Source organism: Pinus tabuliformis, chromosome J (assembly GCF_031772625.1).
Source record: "Pinus tabuliformis cultivar Carrire ecotype Pingquan chromosome J, CPIR1, whole genome shotgun sequence".
Taxonomy (NCBI): Eukaryota; Viridiplantae; Streptophyta; class Pinopsida; order Pinales; family Pinaceae; genus Pinus; species Pinus tabuliformis.
In genome coordinates, this window is record NC_142295.1 from 1,463,221,200 (window position 1) to 1,463,246,646 (window position 25,447).

Consider the following 25,447-nt stretch of genomic DNA (forward strand, 5'->3'; position numbering starts at 1 on the left):
CATAATCCGATATTGTAATATAACATATTCAAGTTCAAATTAATTAGAACATTATTTGTATAAAATAAACAATCTAGAAATAAATGATTTTGAACTGTGCATTTAATTAGTCCCCTACCTGTGACTCAGTCGAGTGCAAATGGAAGTCAGGTTGGATAGGGGTCTGATTAATCTAGGTTTGGTGCTCCTCTGGTTGCGGCTCAATGCCTCCATACCCAACATCCCACTCATGCATCCACATAACTATGGCATTGACACCACTCTACATATGGGCATGTGCACACAATCGCAAAGACAAATTATAATTAGTCTACGAATTAATTAGCATGCATACATGTAACTTAAAAAAAGAAGCCCCAAGGGTTAGCCCAACTGGTCAAGTCGTGCCTCGCCAAAACGGGAGGTCACAGGGTCGATTCTACCCGAAGCCCTTGGGGTTAGGTCTGTGATGGCCGAGGGGTGTGATCCTAGAGATCAGCCCTAGATATTTCCGTGGACGTAGCCTGTACCCCCTGACCACGGGTGCACGTGAACCACATTGAAAAAAAAAAAAAAGAAAAAACTTAAAAAAAGAAAATGTTGAAATATTAGGAATGCAAAATTTTTACCTCAACTATTGGTCCATGTGGCTATACATAGTGACTCTCCTCCACCTAAGTTTTATGAGGTGGAGGAGTCTAAGCCATGGAAACATGCACTAGAGGAGGCTACTCTAGCTGGTCAACTACCTGCTTAGATGACTTCGACAACTCATCTATGTAGCTAGGCTATGCATGCATTCTATTATGAACTTATTAATACAAATACACTTTGATATGATCTTATTAATATAAATAATGTATAATTTGATGATAAGAGTCAAAAGTTTTGTATATATGTACTTGGTCTATGTCATTGTGGGCCGTGCACCCTCTAAGTGTCATGACGGTATCACAAAATGTACGTGCATATGACAAAAGTTGGTCACACCTTAGACTCTCGAGATATGAATCATCATGTAATGTAATTAGTGGGCCATGAGGCAACAAAGGTGGTCCAATCATCTCTCCATGCAATGTGACATGTATGATGGCCAATGTCCTCTGCATGCTATGTACAATGGTATGCCTAGTCTCAGTGCCATGCTGCGACAACTGCTCTAGCTTTGTCAACAATACCACACTTTGAGATGGTCATGGCAATAATCTCATAGGTGGTGTTACATCCACTGGGTCGCTACGAGCCCTGACACGTTTAGAAGTATGTCCCAAGCTGGGTCCATAAAACTTAAACCCGGTGCTGGTGTAATCCGACCTCATATGTAGCACAAACTCCACATATATATTCTTTGCAAAGTAAATAAGGACCTAGTCATGGTGGAGGAACTGACCCTAAGCTCTAATGAATCGATCATAAACAAAAGGGGCCACATCAATATTCTTAAAATATTTTAGTGGAATCAGACTAACATGTCTAGCATGACAGTTCGGAGGCATGTCAAACAATTCCCCATGAACATCAATGTTCTTGGTGGCGTCTTTCACCACCTTCCAAGTATGTGGGCCTCTAACCTTCTAATCCTATGTATGGAATATAAGAGGTGGCTTTGTGGGCTTGCCCTGTGGTATGTCTTGATCAACCTGTTGATGCTATCCAACATCAAAGGAAAACTACACCTAGTAGGTGAACTAGCATATATTTTATCTAGCTCTCGTGTGATCCATGTTTGTCGGGCCCTAACATTCGCCACTATGATACTGGCTATAACGTCATTCCACGAAGGGATCGACGCTGCATTGTGATCCTCATCTTCACCCTATTAAGGGTCTGCAAATCATAAACATGATTTAATATACATAACAAACTAGCAGCATAATAACATATACATTAAATTGAAACAAATCAATTGAATATGATTTAAAAATTAAACAAAATTTCAAGACATAGAGACATAAAGTTTAAAGAGGATTTAAAATGCAAGATGTGTACTTGCAACATGTGAAGAAGGTCCACTATTGGTAGCAAGATCATCAACGAAGACATAAACACCACCTCTGACACTCCAACTAGTGTTGGAGGGAGGATCTATGAGTGGAACACACATTCTAGTTGGGTTGTGTGATCTATCACGAGCCCAACCATGTATAACAGATCCCCTAACACTTCAATGGGATGCAGTTGGGGGGGCATATGGGAGATGACTCTACAAATTACATATAATACATATAAACTAATCCAAGAAAAAAATGTTGGCATAGAAAGAATGTCGACACGAAAACCGTTTATAAACTCAACTAGAATACTCTAGGCTGAAGTCCTAAACTAAATAGACTCTCTTTTTTGATAAACTATCAACCAAAGTATTGAGTTCCATGTAAACATAATCGAAAGAAGTGATCACATCTAACTGACACTTTTTACCATTTTTAAATAATGCATTTCATTCATAGAGTAGAAATATGTATATATATGTAAAAAGTTGAAATAAACCTATTAGAAAAGAGTCAAAATTGGTACAAATTAGAAAATAGTCAAAATGCTTACATTCACTTTAAATGCACTTTTCATCATGGATTTAATGTATGCATCAATTATGCATTGTTGAAACTTGAAATTATATATATAGTTAAATCAAAATACAAGAAGTATAAGTTACAAAGTCATTACTCAACTAATAAATTTAATAAGGGCGAGAACTACGAGATATATAGTTGTCATATCATTATATTAAATAATTCTACAAATATGATTAATAGAAAATTTAAGGAAAATTACAGTTTATAGATAAACTCGAGTCTTAAAAAATTATTGAGCATCACCCATCTTATGTTATTATAAAAAGCACATTATGTTAAATAGTTATAAAACTATGTTAAATTTTATATATGTGTGTGTGATGTTATATCTATAGCTATGTTATATATAGTTACGCTACATGTTTTATATATATATATATATATATAGCTATGTTATATATAGTTACGCTACATGCTTTATCTCTCTCTCTCTCTCTCTATATATATATATAACAGATGTTAAATATAGTTATATGTTAAATGTCTTTGAATTTAGGCTTCTGTGATACATAATTATATATTGAAATTCTTTTCGTAAAAATCACATTATAAATGTTATATACTAGATGTTATATTTTTTATATGTTATAATTATATAATTATATTATGTATAGCTATATATATAGTTATGTTATCTTATTCTATACATATATGGTTAATAAAATTTAATTAAATAACAAAAAACTAATATTTTATTTTAGTAAAATTATTTTTTAAAACAAATTACTATATTTATTATTATAAAAGTATTTAGAATATAAATTAATTTAAATTTAAAATAAAAAATAAAATAAAATTTCTTATTTGATTTAATAGAGTGAGTAACCATATTCATTAGCAAGAAAGAAAGAAAGAAAGAAATTATTTTAACGTCCACGAGGCTAAAGATAGCCTATGGGATAGATTGCTTCTTCATTTGCTCGATGTATTCGGCCATTTTTCTGTGAAGCTTCACAATAAATGTTTCCAGCTTCTCGTCAAACCCCTCGCTAAATAGATTATCCCAAGAGCTAGCTGCCAGCATATCTGCACAACTTTCCTTGTTGTTTTTGAAGGCCTCACATTTTAAAATGAAATGTTTTTCTGTTTCCACTTTTCCGGAAGAACAAAAAATGCATACCCTTTCCTCCCACACTTCCTTTGACCTTTTCCAACGCCCTGTTTCACAACGGAGTTGATGAGAATTAGTCCTTAACTGAGCAATAAGAATTTTGGCTCTCCAAGAGATATTGGCCTCTATGTATGCTTTTGGTTGATGATTATGAGTGAGATTAAACACTTCAATATAATACTTTTTCTTTCTTCCTAGCTCCTTATCCCAAGTAAGTTTTTGGAACTTTTCCATAACATAAGCTTTTATCTCTTTGCTGTTTATGGGACACGCGCTCAAGCAAATACCCCATTTACTAAACCATTTGTTATTTTGCTGCATCCAAGTTTTTTTGCTCTTGCACAATCTATCATTAAAGACAACCTTAGGCCATCTACCCTCTTCCATTTGCTCAATTTTTTTTTAAATACCTTATGACTCGCACCATAACAATTGCTTCAATACAAGTGTCCTTGTTTCACTTAACAAGACATCATAAGGAACTGCACTTTTAATCTTAAATTTGTTTGTAATCAAATGCTTCTGAATTTTCTCAATTTGTCTCCACTGCATGTCGGAGGTATTGCTAGCCCACAGTTCACAACCATAAAGAATCACCAGAATCACTAGAAGCCCAAAAAGAGTTTGAGTGGTCTTCCAGTCCCATAACTCTGCCTCTCTACACCTATTTTGAAAAACATAAAATGCTTTCCAACCCCCCAAAGTTCTTTTCTTTCTATAACCATTCTAGCTTAGATTTTTGTTGAAGTCAATTCCGAGGTACTTGTAATCCGCAACTTCTTCCAAAATGTTGCCTTCAAAGTAGAACTTATGCTGGTTATGTTTTCTTTTCTTAGAGAAGACCACTACTTTTGTTTTGCTGATATTGACTTGCATCCCCACACTTCTACAAAAATGCTCAAGGGATAGTAAGTGCTCTTGCAAACCAAGAGCCAATTTAGCAATTAGAATAAGGTCATCTGCATACAAAAGAAGCCTTATAACAAACTTGCACAAATAGAAAACATCACCCCCTTGTGAATTTAGCCACTCCTCAAGCTTGTCGATATATAAACAAAAAAAGGTAGGAGATAGTGGGCAACCTTGCTTGAACCCGATATCGCTTCTAAAACTTTCAGAAATGCCTGCTAAAGTTCTAATTTTGACTTTCACCTCTTCATACAGCTTATGCACAACTGCTCTCCATGTCAATCTAAAGCTCCTAATTTATATATTTATTGGTTATAGTTTAGCTGTTTTATGTTTTGGAATTTTGTTGGGCATAGTCAAATTTGCTTGAAATTTAAAATGCATTTTTTAACAAAAAATCATTTTTTTGAAAATTTATTTCACTAAATTCCTAAAAAATACTTTAAAACCTAAAATAATTAAAAAATAAAGCTTTTTACCATATCAAGTATTAATAATAAACATGTTACCATTGCAAATAACTTATACAATGAAATAAAAAAATTTAAAACCTAAATTATCATTTTTTTGGGTGGTTAAGGGTTTTCATAGTGGTTTTTGTGGTTTTCATGGTGGTTTTCGTGATTGCTTTTTGTAGATTCTATATGGTAGGTTTTTTTTTTTTTTTTTTTTTAAAGAAAGAAAAATGACAAGAAACCTACCTTGGCTTGAGCCCCTAGGTTGTTGGCGGGGTTGATGGGTAGTTGGATTGAGTTCCTCCATCTCGGTCGAGCTAGAAATCTTTCGTCAAACTCCTTTTTTTCTTGCGTTCTGAGCAAAATGACATACGCAAGCTGCAGCTTGGGCTTTTAATAAGAAAAAGCGCTCGATCGAGCCAAAGCACTCAATCGAGCCATAGAGCTCGATCGAACTACATAGTTCGATCAAGCCTTAACTCTCAATTGAACCTTTAACTTTGGTTAGAAAATGACTCAATTGAAAGTTTTTTTAAACACCTGATCGAACTATTTTTAAGCGCGAAAACAACTCAATCGAGCACCCTTTTTTCACTAAAACGCGCCCTCACTTTACCAAAAAGTGTAACCCAACTCCATGCGCTCACCCGCTATTACCAAAAATTTTTGAGTAAGATATTTAGATAAATAATAATTATGAAATAGAAAATCATTTCTTTTATGAATTAAAAAAACCAAACTTGCCACATACATAACCTTCCCATGCCAATTTAGTTTAAAGAGAAGTTCCCATAATAATCCTAATATGTTCATGCCCATATTGGTAATATCTTCGAAAACTCCTTAAGAAGGGGATATGTTTGTACGATTACATATTCACCAAGACTACCACAAATGGTTGAACTCTCGTAATTTCTCGACCTTATTTATACAAATACCGTTGATCCCTTGTACTTGGAACTACTCTTCCTTGAAGCCATGGCAAAGGTCCCTTTTTTAGCACTTGGATATGGGAATGTGATCTATGTTACTAAAATTAGTTTTTTTAGTCACATGTATTTATTTGATCTTAGTTAGAAGAAAATAGGAAGGGGTTGCTTATACAATTTTCACTATATTCTTATTAATTGTTATATCAAGAGGTGCATTCTATACCCCAATAAGAGGGAAATTTGTAATTCTTTCTATACTCAACTTGGAGTTGAAACATTGCCATTTTCAAATAAAAATAAAATATTTACTAAATAAAAAAACATTGTTCAAAGACAAAACTAAATTTAATTATTTGGTTAAGTTTAATTAGAAGAATTATGAAACATCAATAATCTCACTCATTGTACTTGTTTGACACTTTGATTGATATTATTGTTGTTGTTGTTGATACTTAATTGTATAAAGGAAATGTATATGCTTAACACAAAATTGACATATAAAAAAAAAATATATATATATTTCAATATCAACCATAAATAAAATATTTTAATACCCATGTTAATAACATAATTTTATATCAACTTTATATAAATAGATAAAGTAACTAAAAGTTCAAAAAAAATAATTATACTTTCACTTGATGCTATATAATTCTTTTACTTCTAACAAAAATATTTTTACTAAAACTTTTAATATAATATTTGAATATTCAAATTAAGTAACGTATTTCAATATCAATTTCATATATATCTATAAAGTGATAAATTTTTAAACTTTTTTAATATTATCCATAGATAAAATATTTCAATAACCAGCTTCAATAAAATAATTTTATGTCAACTCGTTCTCCCTAAAAAAGAATAATTGGAAATAAAATATTTCAACTGCTTATGAAAATGTGTATTTATTCCATTTTGAATATGAAATTGAAATGTGTCATTTTAAAAATATCAATATCAATTAATGTGTCATTGAAATGTGTATTTAATTTGGGTTTAAATAAAATATTTCAAAATTTAGGTTATAAATTATTTTGTGCTGTGGTCACTTTTTGAGTATATTTTTGGTCAATTTTATTCAATTTTGTTGAAATTACAAGTTTAAGATTACACAATCCCACTGCTCAAGGGGATTATCAAAGCATTGAATTAATTTAGTAGTCTAACCTATTGAAGAAATGACTTTTCTTTGATCAATTTTAACTAAAAATTGGCAGGGATTTCTAAAAACTTGTGGTTAAGTTGTTTAATCTGTATAATTTAAGAGCCCAGGGTTTTTGAAGGTGCTGAATCTACAAAAAAGAATATTTCATCTATAAGTTAGACTAGCCATTAAATTATGCATTCACAAATTTCATAAAAAATTATATTGCCAAAACATTTTATTGATGTATTAGTACAAAATTAAAAAATGTATAATTCTTTCAACATGGAATTAATTCATTGTATATATATATAAAGAACCAGCGCAAGTCCATCTTGATTAATTCATAATGCAAATACATAAAAAATCAATATAAATCTATTTTAACTTTAAATCTATCTAACACTAAAATGATAAGGATGATCAGATCCCTTATTGTGCAATTTTTAAATTTTTTTTTTAATAAACAAATCTACACCGCGTAAAATTTAAAATAATTTAAAATTTAATGACTCTCGATGATTAATAAATTCAATATTAAAATCAATCTATGCGGATAATACCTACGACATGGTAAAAGCCTGAGAGTTGTGAATATACTTGTCACAGTATTCAGAGTATGGTATCGAATAGAGTAGGGAAACATGTCTCCTCTAATAGAACATGTTCATTTTTTTTTGTCCCTGAAAGTATGGTTTCAATTTCCCTTCGTAAAATTTTGAATAAATGATTTTTAATTAAAAGATCAATAGTAATTTTCTTGTTACGTACATTCTCTGTAGCTTAATCATCTTTGGATCTGAGAAAGATTACTTCTAAATTCCCCTTATATAGTCTTTAATCCATAGGAAAAATAAGATAGCACTGCCCCCCTCATCCAGAGGGAAAAATGATAGCACTGCCCCCCTCATCCAAAGGGAAAAATGATAGCACTGACCCTCTAATCCACAGGGAAAAACAGATGCCATTGCCCCTCTAAGCTTGTTGTTAACAAGCGTCACAAAGACCACCATAAAAATACTAATCAGGGCAGAAAGTTTGACACATTCTTGAATCTGTTCGCGAATACTCGAGTTTGCACAGTTGTTCAGGTTTACATGCCAATTTGAACAAGTCTATCAAAGAAACAGAACCGACATGATTCTATAACAGTTCACCTGTTGCGATGAGGCAGAGCTAAAAAATCTCGTTAGATTCTAAACAAAAGAACGAAGCACAGTTTCAGTGAGTTCATCTCGCATGTGTTCCTGTTCTGCTTCAGCAGCATTGACCAGATCTTTCATTGTTATCCTGTGCGCTTCTTTGGGTCGTAGTGCAGCCTGTATTATGTAAGTCTGTTATCAGCACACTTACCCAGCCACAGATAGAGAGAGAGAGACCAAACTCGTAATAACATACCTCTGCAGCTGCCCGTATAACCGCTGCACTGATTGTCCCACTTGTAAATTCAAATTGACGGCCCAACTTTTCAAAGTTGATATCTGGGGCAAGTGGTGCCTGTTCCAGAAAATACATAATTGTCTTCAGTGCTAGATTAGATGCTCACGAATAACATAGAGCCCAAAAACTCAAAACAGTCCATTAACGATGCTTAATATAGAGCAAATATAGCAGGGCTTATGAATGAATGTATAGGCAGCAATTTGTTTGGTTTCAACCTCAAGTCTCCAACAATGGCAATTGGAAAACTCTTTATCGACATGTTAATAAGTGACTCGAAGTAAGAGGAGACATGATTTCTAAGTATGAAGCAAAGAAAAGCATAACCACTCTTCAAGAAGACAGATAAATAGGCAATGGAAAACGATAGTGCAATTTCACAGTGGTCACAATTAGTCACCACGCCCTCTCGGGCTTGGAGAACGCAACACGAAGGAGGGCACACTGTGGAGCTTCCATAGTTATCCATGAGATCGGTGTTTCTCACTGCACTCTGCCGCCAGTCTCATCCACTTTGCCCACCCACAACAGTAACAGGCGGTTGCAAATGAGTCCACATAAATATGTTTTTAAATGTTTAAAAGTGATGACAAAGGACTCACTGATTTTCCTTTTTTAAATAATGATGATGATATCATCATAGATACCAACATGATCTGAAAGTTACTTTGGATGGAATTATGTTGTTTCTAGCTTAATTTTGTCAAATAATATATTAACTCTCTTGGTTGGTTAAATGTTTTAACCAAAAAAGACCATAACATGATTCAAATCTCCTCTCCATTTTTTATATTAGAAAAAAAAGAAGGGTAACATCAACAACTTAAAAGCAAAAGTAAAACATGTGTAATGAAAGAGAAACCAGTGCCACAGTAAATTTAGTGAAATTTAAAATAAAATAAAATAGTGATTAGGTACAAGAATATTTTTGGAGAGTAAATATGAGAGTTGTTAGTTTGAAAAGACCCTTTTTCTGAAAGTGAGGAGGCCATTTTTTTAAATTTACAATACTTAATTTTACTTCTTTTTATATAAATTTACAATACTTAATTTTACTTTGTTTTTGTTTGTTTTCTTTTTAGATTTTTTTTTGATGGAAAAAATTAGATTTTGAAAGAAGAGAAGGTGTCAGGGGCTCGAGTTGGCACCAAGGCCAATGGACGCTCATGACCGCCCACAAACACTTGGAGAGTCAAAAAACCGAAGTTGGACCGAGTTAGGGAAGAGCGCATGATGGGCGCACCCACACGAAGGCAGGGCACCCACCTATGCGATGAGGTGACTTGGTGGCGACACATGCACATTGGAGGGTGAGTTGAGAGGCGGGAACGTTCTAGAGTGAAGGGCGCCCACACAACTTAGACAAGGAGTGCGCACATCGGAAACTTATAGTGACTGAGTTGTGGACCCGTGCCCATGGGCGTGCCCACACCAAAGGGTGCTCGGGCACCAAGCATAGTGGGTAGGCAGATGCGACGCGGCAGCGAGGGAGCAAGCAGGGTGTGACGGGCGAACGACGACTTGGAGTACACGGCAAGCAAGCGACCAAGTTCGGGTAGCATGTGCGACGAGCAAAGCGCCCAGGGAGGGGCGCCTGACTATCCCATAGGTAGGTTGGCCCAGGGGTGTGCTCGCCCATGAAGGGGTGTTCGACACAAAACTTAAGGGTCAGCTTGAACCAATGAAGGGGTGTCCGCCACATAAAATGGAAAGGCAAGAACACTTATATATATTGGAGAGAGGGAGCTCGATCAAAGGCAAGGAAGTTCGACCAAGTAAATCGCAAAACAAAGTGAACTGCGATATCACAGAAAACTGGAAGTTCACACAAAGGTTAGAAGGACGCAGCAAGAGGGTGCAGGCAAGGTGGGGCTCACCCTGTGAGCTAGCATGATTGGGCAAAGTTTGTTCGTCTTTGTTTTGGGCCGAATTTTTGGGGTTTCTGGGTAGGTCGATGTGCAAACAGACTTGGGTAGAACGCACAAACAAAACGTACATGCAGAACGTGCAACAGACTTGGGTAGAACAATGCGGACAAGAGTTGCACAATTTTATAAGCAGGGTGGACGAGTCGCTGGTTTGGACCATGCAACTGCCACGCCTTTGTAACTTTGTAAAATATACTTTGTATTATATTTGTAGAAGTAATAAGATTGGGGCGAACTACTTTGGGGAGTTGCCCCCTCCCATATATATTGTTGTTTATGACTGTTGTTTACAATATCACACATTATTGAATATCACAGAATTGAATGATTGAATATAAATGAAGTACTTAGTAAAGTAAATTAAATTTCGTTGCATAATTAAAGAAGTGAACACTTAACGAAAAATTGAAGTGTTGGAAGTAGGCGTAGTCCAGGTGAAAGTAACTTTAAAAGGTGAAATTGTGCGGGCGCTGCACAATGCCCATGGTGGTCGTAACTGCCCACAATGTGGGGCTGTGATAGAGGGCATTTTTGTTTTTTTGCGCAAAGATTTTTGCACTTCGCACACTTATCTAGACACATGGAAACTTCTTGTCCATAAATATATAGTTACATATTGCATGATTTTATTATCATTGATCCTGATGAGGACAAGGATTTAAATTCTTTTGTGCAAAAAAGAGAGGGCATCTTTGTTTTTTTGCACAAGGATTTTTGCATTTCGCACTCATCTAGACACATGGCAATTTCTTGTCCATAAATTGATAGTTAAATATTGCATAATTTTATTATCATTGATCTTGATGAGGAAGAGGATTTACATTTCTTTGTGCAAAAACAAAATTGTTTAAAAAATGTTGAGAAGAATGCCACTATACATGACAACATTACCAAGCATAATGAGTTAGTTCTCAACTTTGTAATGAAGTTGTTTTATTGCAAGATATTAAAGCCAATATGCAAGATATTATTATGTAACTGTGGAAAGCTAATAGAAAGCAGGTTGTTTCACGGTAGGAACCCTGTATCTGACTTCAAAATCAAGCTCTTTATTGCACAACTTTATTACCGACCTTCATGAGGACACTGTACCACTTCAAAATGACAATGTCCGTCTCCTTGATGATTATCAAGACTTGAAGCATGATTACGATCTACTCCTTCCTCCCCTAGGATTTGTGACATCAATTCAAGAGCTTATACAAAAAGTAAGTAAACTAAGAGGCATTGAAGGTCCAATAAAGGATTGCATTACAGAATCACTTTTTTTCCTTCTTATTTTGAAGTATGATAATTTTTTTTAAGGTTGGAAGTCAAAGAAACTTATGCTTGCAACTTCCAAACCTTGGATTGCTAAAAGGAGAAGGAAACACTAATTAACTATTTGGAAAAGGATGTTCACCACTTCTCAAGAAAAAATCCATCTTCTTGATGAAATTCCTCTTGCACCTACTTTTGCATCTACTCATGCACCTACCTTTTATGTCTACACATGTAATTCCTGTTGCACCAACTTTTGTGTCTTCTCCTCAATTTGGTGATTCTAAACAGAGGGAGTGTTAAAATTGGCAACTAGGGCCAAACTCCACATGGGTCATCTTATTTATGACTGCTGATATTTTTCTTGGATTCCTCTCTTCGAGAGGTGTAGCATTGATCTAAAGATCTCTCTCTTTGCTGAACTATTGAAGAATATAAAAATAATCGATCAAGGGTTTCCCCACATTGGGGTTTGTCCCTGGCTGGTGTCACATCTTGTGTCCTCTTGTCTTGGCTTGTCTTCTACTGTTTATGTTTATGTTCTATCTGCATTTTACTATCACATTGATGTGATTGCTAAACTGGATATTGATATTGGGCTAATAAAGAAATTGAAGTAAAATTGCTCTAAAGCATAAAACATACCATTGTTGCCTAAAATTAACATTTTCGGACTGGATCCACCTACTCTCAAAATTAATACTGCAATATAATCTTTGCTTGATCAACTCTGCTTTTGTTCAATCTATACATCAACTTGTCTAATAACAAGACCTCTGCTCATCACATATATCAAACCCTAGCTCAGCAACATACTCTCACTGGGAGACCCTGCATAAATAACTCTGCCAAAAAGTGTCTCAACATCTCTGCTCAAAAACGTCATACATAACTGACCAAGCCTCAACAGTTATATACGACCATCATTATCATATCTAGGCTCATAAACTATGATATACTAGCATCAGATTGCAGCGTCCATCATTGAACCCTGATTGCTCAGTTTCTTCCAAATCTCAATTTGGGTGAATAATGATTCCATAAATTAAAAATAACCATAGTAATATATATATATTTGACAAAATATCTCTTTACGGGCGCCCTTCTAGAAATTGAGTCTTTTCAAGCTATGATGCTACAAAAGCGCTCTCAACGGTCTGTTAACAATGCGATAGATTGGCAATAAAAATATGGTGAGACCTGTCAGGTAGATGATCGAATCTGTGTCCTCGTATGAGCTCCTGGCTCCTAACTCAACTAAATGGATATACCATTATTAATCGCTTTGCATTTGTGTGCATTACACTCCAGTTCAAATGCAGACATTTACATGGAGGTACAAACCTGGCAGTTCTATATACAATCAACCTATCATGCTAAACTCTATCTGAAGCAATATCACCTTAATTCTACTGCCCGACAGGACTACAACGTTCAGGAATCTTATGGTGATGTTATGTAACATATCCAAATAATCTTCTCATGTGAGAGATCTTGGCCGAGCGATAAATTTTTCTGGATCAAGGACTACCTTTCTTACTCACAGTTTTGCTTTATCTAGCACCGATGCATTAGGCTTCTTCTCGTACTGATGGAAAATTTTGATTTCTGTAGCTTGCTTTCTCTCTTATTGTTGGCAATGTCATTTCCTCAGGATATAGCCTTGCCTTTATTGCTGGCTAGGAAAAATTCATCTCACCCACATTTTTCCATTCTCAATGATGAGGATATTTGGCTTGTTGCTTGACAATGTGGATCATCAAGCAACCACGGGGAGTTTTGCATCAAAGATATGGATCTTCCATCGAACAATGAGTTTTGTTTATCGCTCAAAACATGGATCCTCCAGCAACCAAGGGAATTCGATCTCATTGCACAGGGATGCAGATCATTTGACTATATATCTCCATCGCATTTGATTTGCACACAGGTGAATGGGCCTCACTCCATGTGCACAACCTCTGCCATCTTTGCATGACATAGCACTACAGGTTGCCAACATACCAGATCAATCATCATTTCTGCTACAGCAATCACTATTCGGAGGCATGCACCAATAAATTGATTGACAATCATCACTTAGGCTCAGGAAAATGCACCCATACGTACAACATTGCGTATCATCAGTTCTGTCAACCAAAAATTCACTTGTAAAATTGCTCCTGTAGTAATAAGCTTCATGGTTAACATTGAATCAGACTTCACATTCTTTGCTGCCAAAACACAAGGACTCATCTCATCAACGCTTAGATGACTCGTATGTATATTCATTTGGAATTCTTGCATTCAGGCCATACACCAAAATGCAGAGGGCATGAAATTTGTCCAATCACATTGCATCAAAACCCTCAGGCCTGAAACACAGTGCCACGGAACATAATTTTTATGCTTTATTCATGCCACATAGTAGTCCTGAAATGGACCGAAATCTAGGCTTACAAAAGGCTGAATTCTTGCCAGAAGGAAGGGTTGAATCAGTGCACAGAACCTCCACGAAAATGCGTCAGGAACATGCAGATCAGTTTCAGAAAAAGGACCGAGAGGCCTCAGAAGATATCACAGTAATTTGTCTCAAGATCAGAAGTCTGAGTTCCACATTCTGCCCAGCAAAAGCCCTTAAAGCAAAAATAAAATTAAAATCCCAAGTACTCTGAATTTGACATGCTTTTGCTTGCTTGGCCTAGCTACTCAAAGGTAACAGAGCTTCATGAAAGATAGGACGTTGAGTTGTGATTTTAGGGAAAATTGAGCCTTAATTTATAGTAGTGGAGAATGGTCTTCTAATGGAGCCAACTTATTCCCAAAAATTAATTAATTTTATGCCCTTCAAACATACAAAAATTGACTTCAAATATTTAAGTAAATTCTTTGTTTAAAAGTCCTCCTTGGCCTCATTATTTGAGCACATTTCTTAACCAATGAGGAGTTGCCACATCATTTCATCTTGGGGATTTTGACCATAAGAAGGGGTTTCAATCTTTAACCAATCATATCTCCCAAACTGTGAGGAGCATCAATTAATCAAGGTCTCTAGAGCAAATTCCTTCCAAAGTTTCATGTCTATTGAAATTTCCAAGTGATGCAATCCAAGACGTATATTAAGACTCTGGGAGCATCCTTCAGGTTCGAGCCTGCAAACAAGGGCGTTGGAGTGTCCTTCAAGTTGAGAACCTGTAACCCAGGGTGTTGGAGCCTCCTTCAATTGGAGCTTATAAATTCGTAAGTTGGAGCTTCCCTTTGATGTAATATTGAAAAGACCTATATTAAGAAGCGTTCAGTGGTTTTTCTCCCGGAAGGGTCTCCACCTAAAAATTTCGTGTCTACTGTCTTCATTATTGTGCATTGTTGAATGGTGTTATTTAATGTTTATGTAATGTGATGTTGATTTGAAGATTAAAATTAACTAATTGGAAAGAAACACTGATTCACTTCCCTCTCAGTGTTTCCAACACGTTTGAACCAAAAATATTGTGTCTATTTTGTGATTGGTTTTCTATCAGAGTTTCCGTAGTTATTGAATTGGTGAAATTTGCAATTGTGTTTTATTCGTTTTGTAGTAAATAATTTGTTAGGACAAACAATTTGTTTAAAGATGGGAGAATAATAACTGATTAACTGTAATAGAATTTTTGACACAACTCAATCCTATGCTAGAAGCAGATGCTATCCAATTTGCCACACTCAATGTTGCTTGGGAGCGGGAGCGACCATTTTCAGAAGCTCCCGGTTTGGGAGCGAATCCGGGAGCGATTTTTTAAAAATATATATATTTTTTATATTTTTTAATTTTTGATACATATATGTCAACAAAAACATGTAGAATGATGAATTAGACATAAAAAACATAAAAAAACATAGATTGATCATTGAACCATATCACATCAATCATCTAGAAATTATAATCGTCATCAACCATGTCCACAAGTTAGTAAAATACATATTACAACTGCAACATATTGAGTCTCATCATCATGAATCATGATTCATCAAATTCAATCTTAAAGTTTCAACTTCAAGCTTTCAAAATTGAAAATTCAATAACATTTATCATCATTGATCACCAAAGTTGTACTTGTAAGCTAAGTTTAACCATTACAAGAAGTAATATCTAAGATATTTCTAAATCCTAACTTCTAACTATTAACAGGATATGAAATGTTATAAATTTATAAAATGAAACATGAATAATGAAATGAAATGAAACAACTTTAGTCTTTCACGAAGCATCATATTCATAGTTCACATCATTACCAATGAGTTATAATTGCCAAGGCCCAACTTCAAACTTCAAATTTTCATTGTCACAGTGATATATTGTTTACAAAAAATATCATTATGATATGAAAGAGTCAAGAGTCAAGGACTCAAAACTCAATAGTTATGAAAACTAAAGTCTAATAGAAACTAAAAAAGACAAGTAAACTGTAAATCAGAATCTACATGTGGCCCTTGCCACGAGAGTCTCCAGGAGTATAAGCAGGTCGTGGTGGTCTTCTAGGACTCTCCCGCATAGACCGACGACCAGAACTAGAACCTCCACGTGAGGGTGTAGATGGAGGTGGCGACAACAAAGGAACAAGACTCGGACCTCGAGCACTGCTATTGGATGGTGGAGGTGGAGATGGAGGTGGCATGGATGCTGCAGCTGCTTCATCTTCATCCCTTACAAGTTCCTCTTCCAGTTCTTTAATATGTACAATGCCATCCTCCAAATTGTCATCCTCTGGGTGATTGTCCCAAACTTTATATGTGGGATCCTCATAAGCCCAATCACAGTAATGACTCAACAACCTCAAGTTGTAGTGCACATAAACCAGGCTTTTTGCTCGGTTTTCATTGAGTCTATTTCTTTTCACATTATGTATGTAGCTATAGGTGCTCCAACACCTCTCTGCAGAAGAAGTATTTACAACCTGTGAAAGAACTTTTTTTGCCAATTTTGGCAAAAGTCCATGCCCGCCATATGTTTCCCACCATGTGAGAGTATCAAATCTATCTCTGTCGTCCATTGCATGGAAGTTACCATACAAACCAGTGCCATTGAAGTATCTGCCTATTTCAAGGCGCACAGCTGCACATTCCTCCCTGTCAGGTACCAACTTTTCTAATGCTTCCAAATATCCTTTAGTTACCTCTGGATCTAAATGGGGTTTGGTCCTAACCCCACCCCCTGCTGCAGGTTGGCCCAACCAAGATGTAGAGTAGTATTTTGGCGTAAGGATATACGCCAAGCAATGTAGTGGAAGATTAAGCCTATTCCACCGTTCACACACACAATCATGAATCATTTTGTACAAGTTGGGATCTCTATTATGAACAATGTCTTTTATTTCCCCCAACATGGTATCCATTTGCTCATACACCTCGCCAATCACTGGTTTGTCTGTATTTGCAAACCGAATCATGTGATAAATTGGCTTGGTGAAATCCAATACCTGCCTCACAGTTGTCCAAAATTGCCCATCAAGAGCGGCCTCCTCCACCATTTCAAAACCTGCCATGTCAGCTACATTTGTAGCCCTTTCCTTTAGTACCTGCCAATGTGGACTTGATACCATGCTAGCTAATGCCTCTCTTACCTTCAAAAGGTGCCTGAAGGTGAGGTAATAGCTACCAAATCTGGTCTTCGCAATCTTCAACAACACCAATCTCGAGTGACTGCGGAAAAGGCCATGGGTATTGCTATGATTTGTAATAAATTTTATCATTTGTTTGCCTTTCTTGTACAAATCACCAATCCATTGGTATTGTTCATTTTTGTTCTTGACAATATCATGCAACAGAAGGTTCAATGTGTGAACCAAACTTTCAGACCAAAATATGTTCGGGTATTTATCCTCAATAATTTCTCCCGCTGCCTTACAATTAGGAGCATTATCAGTGATGACTTGGATGACATTGTATGGGCCAATACGCTCAATTGTTTCAAGTAATGCTTCTGCAATGTTGATGGTGGTCTTGAACTTGTCTGAGTAATCATGTGCAGCTAGAAAGATGGGACCACTAACAGACACAGCAAGAACACTTATCAATGGCTTGCCTTTTACATTTGTCCATCCATCAGATACAATGGACACCCCATGGTCAGTCCAAGAACTTGTCATTCTATTCAAAGAATGTGATTTTTTTGCTTTTTCATGATCAAGGCCAATGGTTCTTGCCTTGTCATACCCAGGGCTCGTGTATCCTTTAGGGGCATCATTTATGGCAGAAACCATTTCGTGCCAATAAGGTGAGCGAAGAACATTGAATGGTATCCCACATGCATAGAGAAACCTGTAAACCTTTGAATCCACATCATTCCTACACCCCTCATCAAGGAAATCTGATATGGTTCTACGCCTTAAAGATGATGACCCTGTGCCTCCATATCCACTGCCTTGGGAGGATGCTGAAGGAGTTCTTTGTGAGTGTGAGCTTGGTTCAAAGAAACCCCTTGATTTTTTTGATCTGTATTGGGCTTCCTCCTCTTCTCTTATGTATTTGGCTCTATCCGCCGCTGACACCACTGTACAAGTTTTGATTCCTATTTGTTTGTCTCCATCCCATGGCCTTTTCCCGCAGAGGTGTCTTCTAGCACGGGTGTATGAACCTGTGTAATCAGTGTTGCAATGGGGGCAATGAAATTTAGTGGTTCCACCCCCTCTCACTGTTTTAGCCTTGTTAACATATTTCCACAATGGAGTTTGGTCTTGTTTAGTTTTTTGAGGGTCATGTTCACCCTCCTCCAGCTCCTCCTCACCGGGGTTTTCACCAATTTGACTTTCTCCAGCTTCTTCATCCCCCTCTTCAGTTTGGCCCCTCCGTTTCCTACTCTCCAGCACCATAATAACCATAAAAGGGACCAGGAAGAGGAAAATGCCAAGAAATATAGCCAGGTCCATGGTGTTTGATGTTTGTAGGGTTTTGATTCTTGAATCTGCAAATTAATTTAATTTATTGGGATTAATTAATTTAATTTATTAATTTAATTTAAATACATGATTTTTAAACTCAATAAGCTAAATTAAATTAATTAAATTACTACCTAACCAGCTAAACTAACTAAATTATTAAGTTACTTATCTCTGCAGGCTTGCTCCTCGCTCCTTGGCACTTGCTCCTCGCTCCTCAACACTTGCTCCTCGTTCCTTTGCTCTTGCTCCAGCTGCAAACTCAAGCTCAATGAAGTAACAATGAATATTTTTTTGGCCCATTGGCCTTTTAAAACCAATTTTTTTTTTAAAATTTATTTTTTTCGGGTCCGCGGAATTTTTTTCCGCCGGATTGCTCCCGGTCCCGCGCGAATCGCTCCCGGAGCGATTTTTAACGCCCGGGAGCGATCGGGGAGCGATCGCTCCCGGGCGTTAAAAATCGATCCGGGAGCACTGGAGCGATCGCTCCCTATGGCAATTCCTAACAGACCAGGGAGCGTAAATTTTTTTGAGGGAGCGCGCTCCTGAAAATCGCTCCCGTCCGGGAGTGCGCTCCCGAGCCGCTCTTGCCCGGAGCGCGATTCGGGAGCGGGTTCGAGGGGGGGGCGCTCCCCCGCAACATAGGCCACACTACATTTGGAAGGGGAAGCACATGAATGCTAGTATCATGGATTGGTTACGTTGGGGCCTGCAAACATCACTTCTTATGTAGACTTTACACAAAGATTGATAGATAGATTTTGATTGAAAGGACCCAAAAATTACACTTCAAAGAATTGGCACAACTCAAACAGACAAGATCATCGAAAGAGTACATCACAAAATTTGAAAGAACTGTTGTCATGGTGATGGACATATCTAAAGAAAGACTAGTCATACTCTTCACAGAAGGACTATCAAAACCCCTTCAAGGTTGGGTTAAGGCATTCGATCTTCCAACTCTACAAGATGCCATCAAGAAGACTCATGATATGGGGAATGCATTGAGCAAATCTAAGGCCCTGTCCATGCCTTTCATCCCTTAGAAAGATAAGGAGAAGAAACCCTTTCAATGTGATTGGCCTGAAAGGGATAGATTGGATGATGAAACTTGAAGCGAACTAAGGTGGAAGAAGCTTTGTTTCACTTGCAAGGAACCATGGGATCTAGGACGTCATTGTTTAGGCAAAGAAAAGATCCACTACATTAAAGTAGTCTCTGACAACGATGATGAAGAAGAAGAACCCACCCCAAATGCTGAGTCTAGCAGTCCAAAGGAAGAACAACCATAGGAGGAAGCTAAAGAGGAGGAAAATCTCTTCGAGCAGAAGAAAACTCGACTGAAGTTAAGATTGCTTCTCTTTCAGGTACCCCCAGGTGCTACACTTTCAGGATTAGGGGAGTTATCAAGGGACAACACATTACAACTTTGGTTGATGGCAGAGCTACGTATAATTTTATCGATGCAACATTGGTAGCAAAAATATGTCTTCACATAGATGAATTTGAGGGTCTCAATGTGATTGTGGCGGATGGGTACAACTTGGATTGTACACGAGTAATTCCAGTTTTGAGCATAACACCTGGTAATTATACTTTCGCTAATGATTTTTATGTAATAGATCTTGCAAATATCAATGTAGTGTTGGGAGTTCAATGGTTATACTCGTTGGGAAAGTTTACCATGGACTACCAAGCAATGGAGATGGATTTTGAAGTATGCAATGGCAGTAAAGTAGTATTGAGAGGCATGTCTAATGGCAGTCCTCAAGTCGTTTCCGTTAGAAGAATTGCGGCCATATTTAGGCATGGAGATGTAGCATATACTACAGAATGCATGATTACAAGCCGGAAGATGCCTAGTAGTAGAAGGCCGCAATACAAAGCAAACATTCAACAAGTGCAAGACAAGCATGGCCAGGTATTTGATGATATTCCCCAAGGATGACCTCCTAAAAGAGGATTTGAACATATTATAGAGTTGGAAGAAGGGGCCAAACTTGTAATCACTGCACCATTTTGGTACCGAAAGAATTTTTAGCACGAGGTAGAAAATGCAATACAATAATTGCTCGCGATTGGTCACATCAGACCCAACTCAAGTCCATTCGCCTTGTTGGTGGTTTTGGTGAAAAAGAAGGATGGCATGTGGAGGATGTGTGTTGACTACCAAGCACTAAACAAAAAGACCATCAAAAGTAGGTACCCTATTCCCAGGATCAATGAATTACTAGATGAATTATATGGAGCAGTATACTTTTCAAAGATTGACCTATGATCAAGATATCATCAAATACAGGTTCAGGAGCAAGATGCACCAAAAACAATGTTAAGTGAATGTATGGGGAAGTTGACTTGAGTGACTGGGAGTTCACTCCCTCTTCTTCCCAACTCACTCCCTCTTCCCATACGCATTGTCTCCTTGATTGATACACATTCCCCGTTGGAGAGACGCACATTGCACACTTGGAACTTGTTGACCACTCCATGTCAACTATCCCATAGCTATACATCTTTTTGCGCATGGATTTCCATCATGTTCGAGCACTCAGATGATCCACAGATTCATCATTATCATCTATATGGACATTGGAGTTTTGTAAACCCATTCTGCATTTTGTAATGTAAATGATCCTAGTAAGACAAATGTATGTAAAAACCCAGGTAAATTTATTTTTCTGAAGATGATTTCTATCCTAAGAGGTTTTTAGTCTCACCAATTCATGTGTGTTTTTAAACACGAATGATCGGTAGAGTTTTTCCCTTCAGCCTCACCCCAAAGCTAGAGTGGAGGCTCTTTCGATAAATGAGAGGCCTATTTCCGTTATTTGGATGCGATTTATGAATCGTGTACTTGCTCTAAGAAAGCTCTTGTAAATTTTTCTGGTTAATAGAACGCAAAGAATTTGGAGTTTCATATCATGGTGTTCCTTTTTCAGATTTATGTGGTAATATTGTTCTTAATACTTTGCTACTTTTATTTGCATTTGCTGGTTAATAGCCTTTGAAGATTGATCTTTGTATAGGTATCTTGCACAAATTTCTGGGATTTTAGAATATCATTTTGATTTGATAGAAGTAGCAAGTATCTCTATTTCTTGATTTTATGATCATTTTTAAATCTCTATTAATCTAACAATCAGATCTAAGTGTGCAGAAGTTATCATTCAAGATTTGGGCGTTTGGGGAAGTCCTCAGCTGGACCAACTGACTCTCAGTTTGCAGAATCTAAAAGAGCCCACTGTCTTTTTAATTTCTGAAGTCATTTTATAGAATATCTTACTTACAAGGTTTTTCTTGGGCTTGTGCCTCTTTAAAATTTCAAATTTATTTCTAAATATTGTGCAAAATTTGTTTAAATCTGGCTAATAGAGGGCTTTGATCTGCAAATCTGCTAGATCTGTAGAATATTATTGTAGATTTGTAAATAGAAAATTTCTAATTCATTGGGGTTCTGGGTATTTCATATTTTTGTATATACATGCTTTGGGGTTTTCTGTCTTTTATTTATGCAAGAAAATATTTGAAAATTGTAGGTGATTTTTGTGGATTCCGGAGAAAGATCTAAGCCCCAGAGGGCATCTCCATTTTGTTTGCAGGTTGAGGAGAAATTTCAGAAGGATCGTGGGCAATTTTTTTTTAGGGCCTTGAGGCCCTGTGCTGGTCATCTCCAGCCTCTTTTTCGGTCTTCCTTTCAGCGTTACGGCGTTCCCTCTTTCACCAAAATTCTCTCACTAATTTTTCCTAAATTTTTCCCTAAAAATTTCCCAAAAAATTTTAACAAAGTTTTTCACAAAAGAATTCTGAGTTGAGGATTTTCAGTGATTAGGGCAGCATATCTTTAGGTGTTTTCAAGCCCCTAAGGGCTGGCTGGTGCACATCCTCTAAAACCTTACCTTTTCAATTGATCTAATTGAAAACAAGATTAATACTGGCATAAAATTTTAGTTATCTAAAATTTAGCAGCAAATTAGTTTGCATCTTTTACTACATTACATTTCAGAAATATGATTACTTTCAGAAACTTTTGCATGCTATTTTCTGAATATTATTTCACTTTTTTTTTTGAGTTTTTAAATCAAATATATCAATAGATTAGAGAAAGAATTAAACTCAGAAATTTTCTGAATTTAGCAACAGATTTAATTTATATTTTTACTGTTGTATAATTGCAGAAATAGAAGTTAGTTTCAGTAACTTTTGCAAACAAATTTTTGAAAATTGTTTCACTGCTGTTCAATAGTTTATTTCTGAGTTTTTTAGATCAAATACTTCAATAGATCATAGGGAATTAAACTCAAAATTTCTTAAATTTTAGTTATTAGTTTGTCATTTAAAAATTTCTGCTGTTATACATAGAAATTTCTGAATATTGCATGGTTATAGGACTGCCGTTTTAGAATATATTGTTGGTTTTAACATTTGATGTAAGAGCAGATTATTAGATTGATATTTCATTAATGTGATCTGAGTTTAAATATTTAGTTTAATTTATGAAGTTCGTTTTTTACATGCTTATGCAAGTAGGACTAATCTAGTTTTATTTATGCATCTAATGATCTTGATTGAGCATTTCATATAAATGAATTTTTGAATTTAAAAGTGTTTTATTCCCAGCGTTTTACGTTTCAGTTCTTTGTGCATTTCAGTAATTATTTTGTAGATTTTACATTTTGCAGTGTTGGTATAAGTACCTGCTTTCACATTTAGATCACCACCTTTTTGAGCCTTAAGTTAAGTAACATTTAAGACATATTTCAGAAATAATTTTAGCCCCTCATGTAACTAAAATTAATCTAGTCCCTGTATTTCACATAGTTTCGAATTTTGCATTTGCATATGAGACAGTTGAGTCTTTTGAGCAACAGTTTCCCATCCTTTACTTGAGCTTTATTTTCTTCGCAAGATAGTTGACTTCACAAGTCACTAGTATCACTTTCTTCAAAACATTTTGAATCCTTAAAATCTTGCGCAATCTAAAGCAAGTATTGGTTTCTTAGCTGTGTCTCCCAGGTTGGTTGGTTTTCAACTAATCTTTCATTTTTCCATTTCCATAGGGTCTATCCCCCTTAGTCTACTATTGGGAGACAACTCAAATAGAGTGATTGGGGATCAGTTTGACAACCCTCGATCTGAACTGTTGTCGCAGTGCCTAGACATTCTGTGCGACAACAGAATTCATCCTTGCCACTTGGAAATGTGAAAATTCCTAAACCGAAATCCTATTGTAACAATTGGAAATTATTCTCCTAATTGTTAATTTTATTTAAAATTTTATTTGTTGTTTGCTAGAACAAATACTGAATAAACCACATTGCAATCTACACAAATAAAACTGTAGAAGAATAAATGCTGGAAGATATGCTAACACACACATAAAAATAACACAGTTATTTTTAAACAAAAGTCCCCGGAAAAACCCAACTTGGGAAAACCTTTGCAGCAACTGAGGGTTTTATTATCATGCAACAATGAAATAATCTGAGTACAACTGGATGCCGTAGTTGGCAATCCTATAGAGAAATACTAACAAAAATCTGGAGAGGAATTTTCCTCACCCAATAGGCAATCTCCCAGCAAAACTTGCCTTCACAATTTCAGCCCTTTGAGCCTCTGCGTTGCTCTGCGTAGCTGGTTGGACGTCTAGCCTTAGACTAGACTCAGTTGAAGTCGTTTTGCCTTTTGCTGACTAGGAATACGCTTATATGGCACTCTAGGACTCCTTACCGACCTTTAGAACTGAAAACTTCAATCTCTCCCAGCAAATCGACTTTGCTTCTAGAGGCTACTGCGTTACCCCAACATCAACCCCTTTGTGGCTCTTTTGCCTCTTTGCAAATGCACTCACTGGATCTGGAAACCTTGCTCCGACTTCATGTGAAAATTCCTATCCTCAAGGAACCCCTACTGTAGCAAAACTGAATTTACTTCACCTACTTGATTTTAATATACATTATCAAGTTATTTTCTGAATAATACTGAAGTAAATTACTTCTGCAGCCTACACTACTTTAAATTTGATTTCATGAAACATAAATTTGAGCAAAAACAAGATATATAGGACACAATTATTTTTGGACACAATAGTCCCTGGAAAAACCCAATGCGGGAAAACCAATGCAGCAGCTTTGAGGGTTTTCTATGTAATATTCCTAATTAGCCATGGCTAATTGGAATATTCGATTTTGCTCAATTTTGCCTTCTATAGCTATTTATAAATAAAAAGGTGAGGAGAGGGGGACATACTCACTTCATGAATAAAGACACTCCCTAGTAGCACAACGTTGTAACTTAAAACGTGAGCCAAGGGGGGGCCAAAGAACCACGTAGAAGAGGGGCCCACGTAGACACTAGGAGTGATTGCACAGATGGTGAGAAATACGTGGCAAGAGGAAAGCTACGTTGGAGGAGGTGAGCCTTGGGATTGAGAGAGGCCAACACTATAAAGGAGAGAGGAGCCTCCTCATTTTGGCATTCGATTATGTGCATTCGAGCTAGTCGCTTCTACTTAGAGCAAGCTGGCTGTTTCGCTAGTCTGCAACACTGTTTAGTGCATTGAGTGTCTCCGTTCGGAGATCTCACCCTTAGTCCTCGGGGACTTCGAGTGCTTGCTCAGGCAAGGTATTTCCATCAATATTTTGTAGTAGTTTCATCAGCATTTTGGCAGGAGGATTGAGCATCTGGGATGACTGCGCAGTCTTGAGAAGGATGACGCAGTTCTTTCTGGCAAGAGTTCTGGATTGAGGTTTTGCAGGGGGATTTGTGCTGGGAGGTTGAGCAGGGGATCAACCCTTGCATATTGGAGGATTTTGGCTGAGTT

At 36.6% G+C, this 25,447-nt stretch overlaps 1 protein-coding gene across 3 annotated transcripts in view; it reads right to left on the reverse strand.

Annotated features, from left to right (window-relative positions):
• Window positions 1-7,625: 7,625 nt before the first annotated feature.
• Window positions 7,626-25,447, reverse strand: part of LOC149232883 (uncharacterized) — a 509,382-nt gene continuing 491,560 nt past the window's right edge. For all 3 annotated transcript variants that reach the window (XM_089379539.1, XM_089379540.1, XM_089379538.1), the window contains 2 exons: window positions 8,505-8,603; window positions 7,626-8,425 (listed from right to left, as the gene is read on the reverse strand). In XM_089379539.1, the coding sequence (XP_089235665.1) occupies window positions 8,303-8,425; window positions 8,505-8,603 (222 nt within the window). In that variant the 3' untranslated portion in view covers window positions 7,626-8,302. The remainder of the gene's footprint in view (window positions 8,426-8,504; window positions 8,604-25,447) is intronic.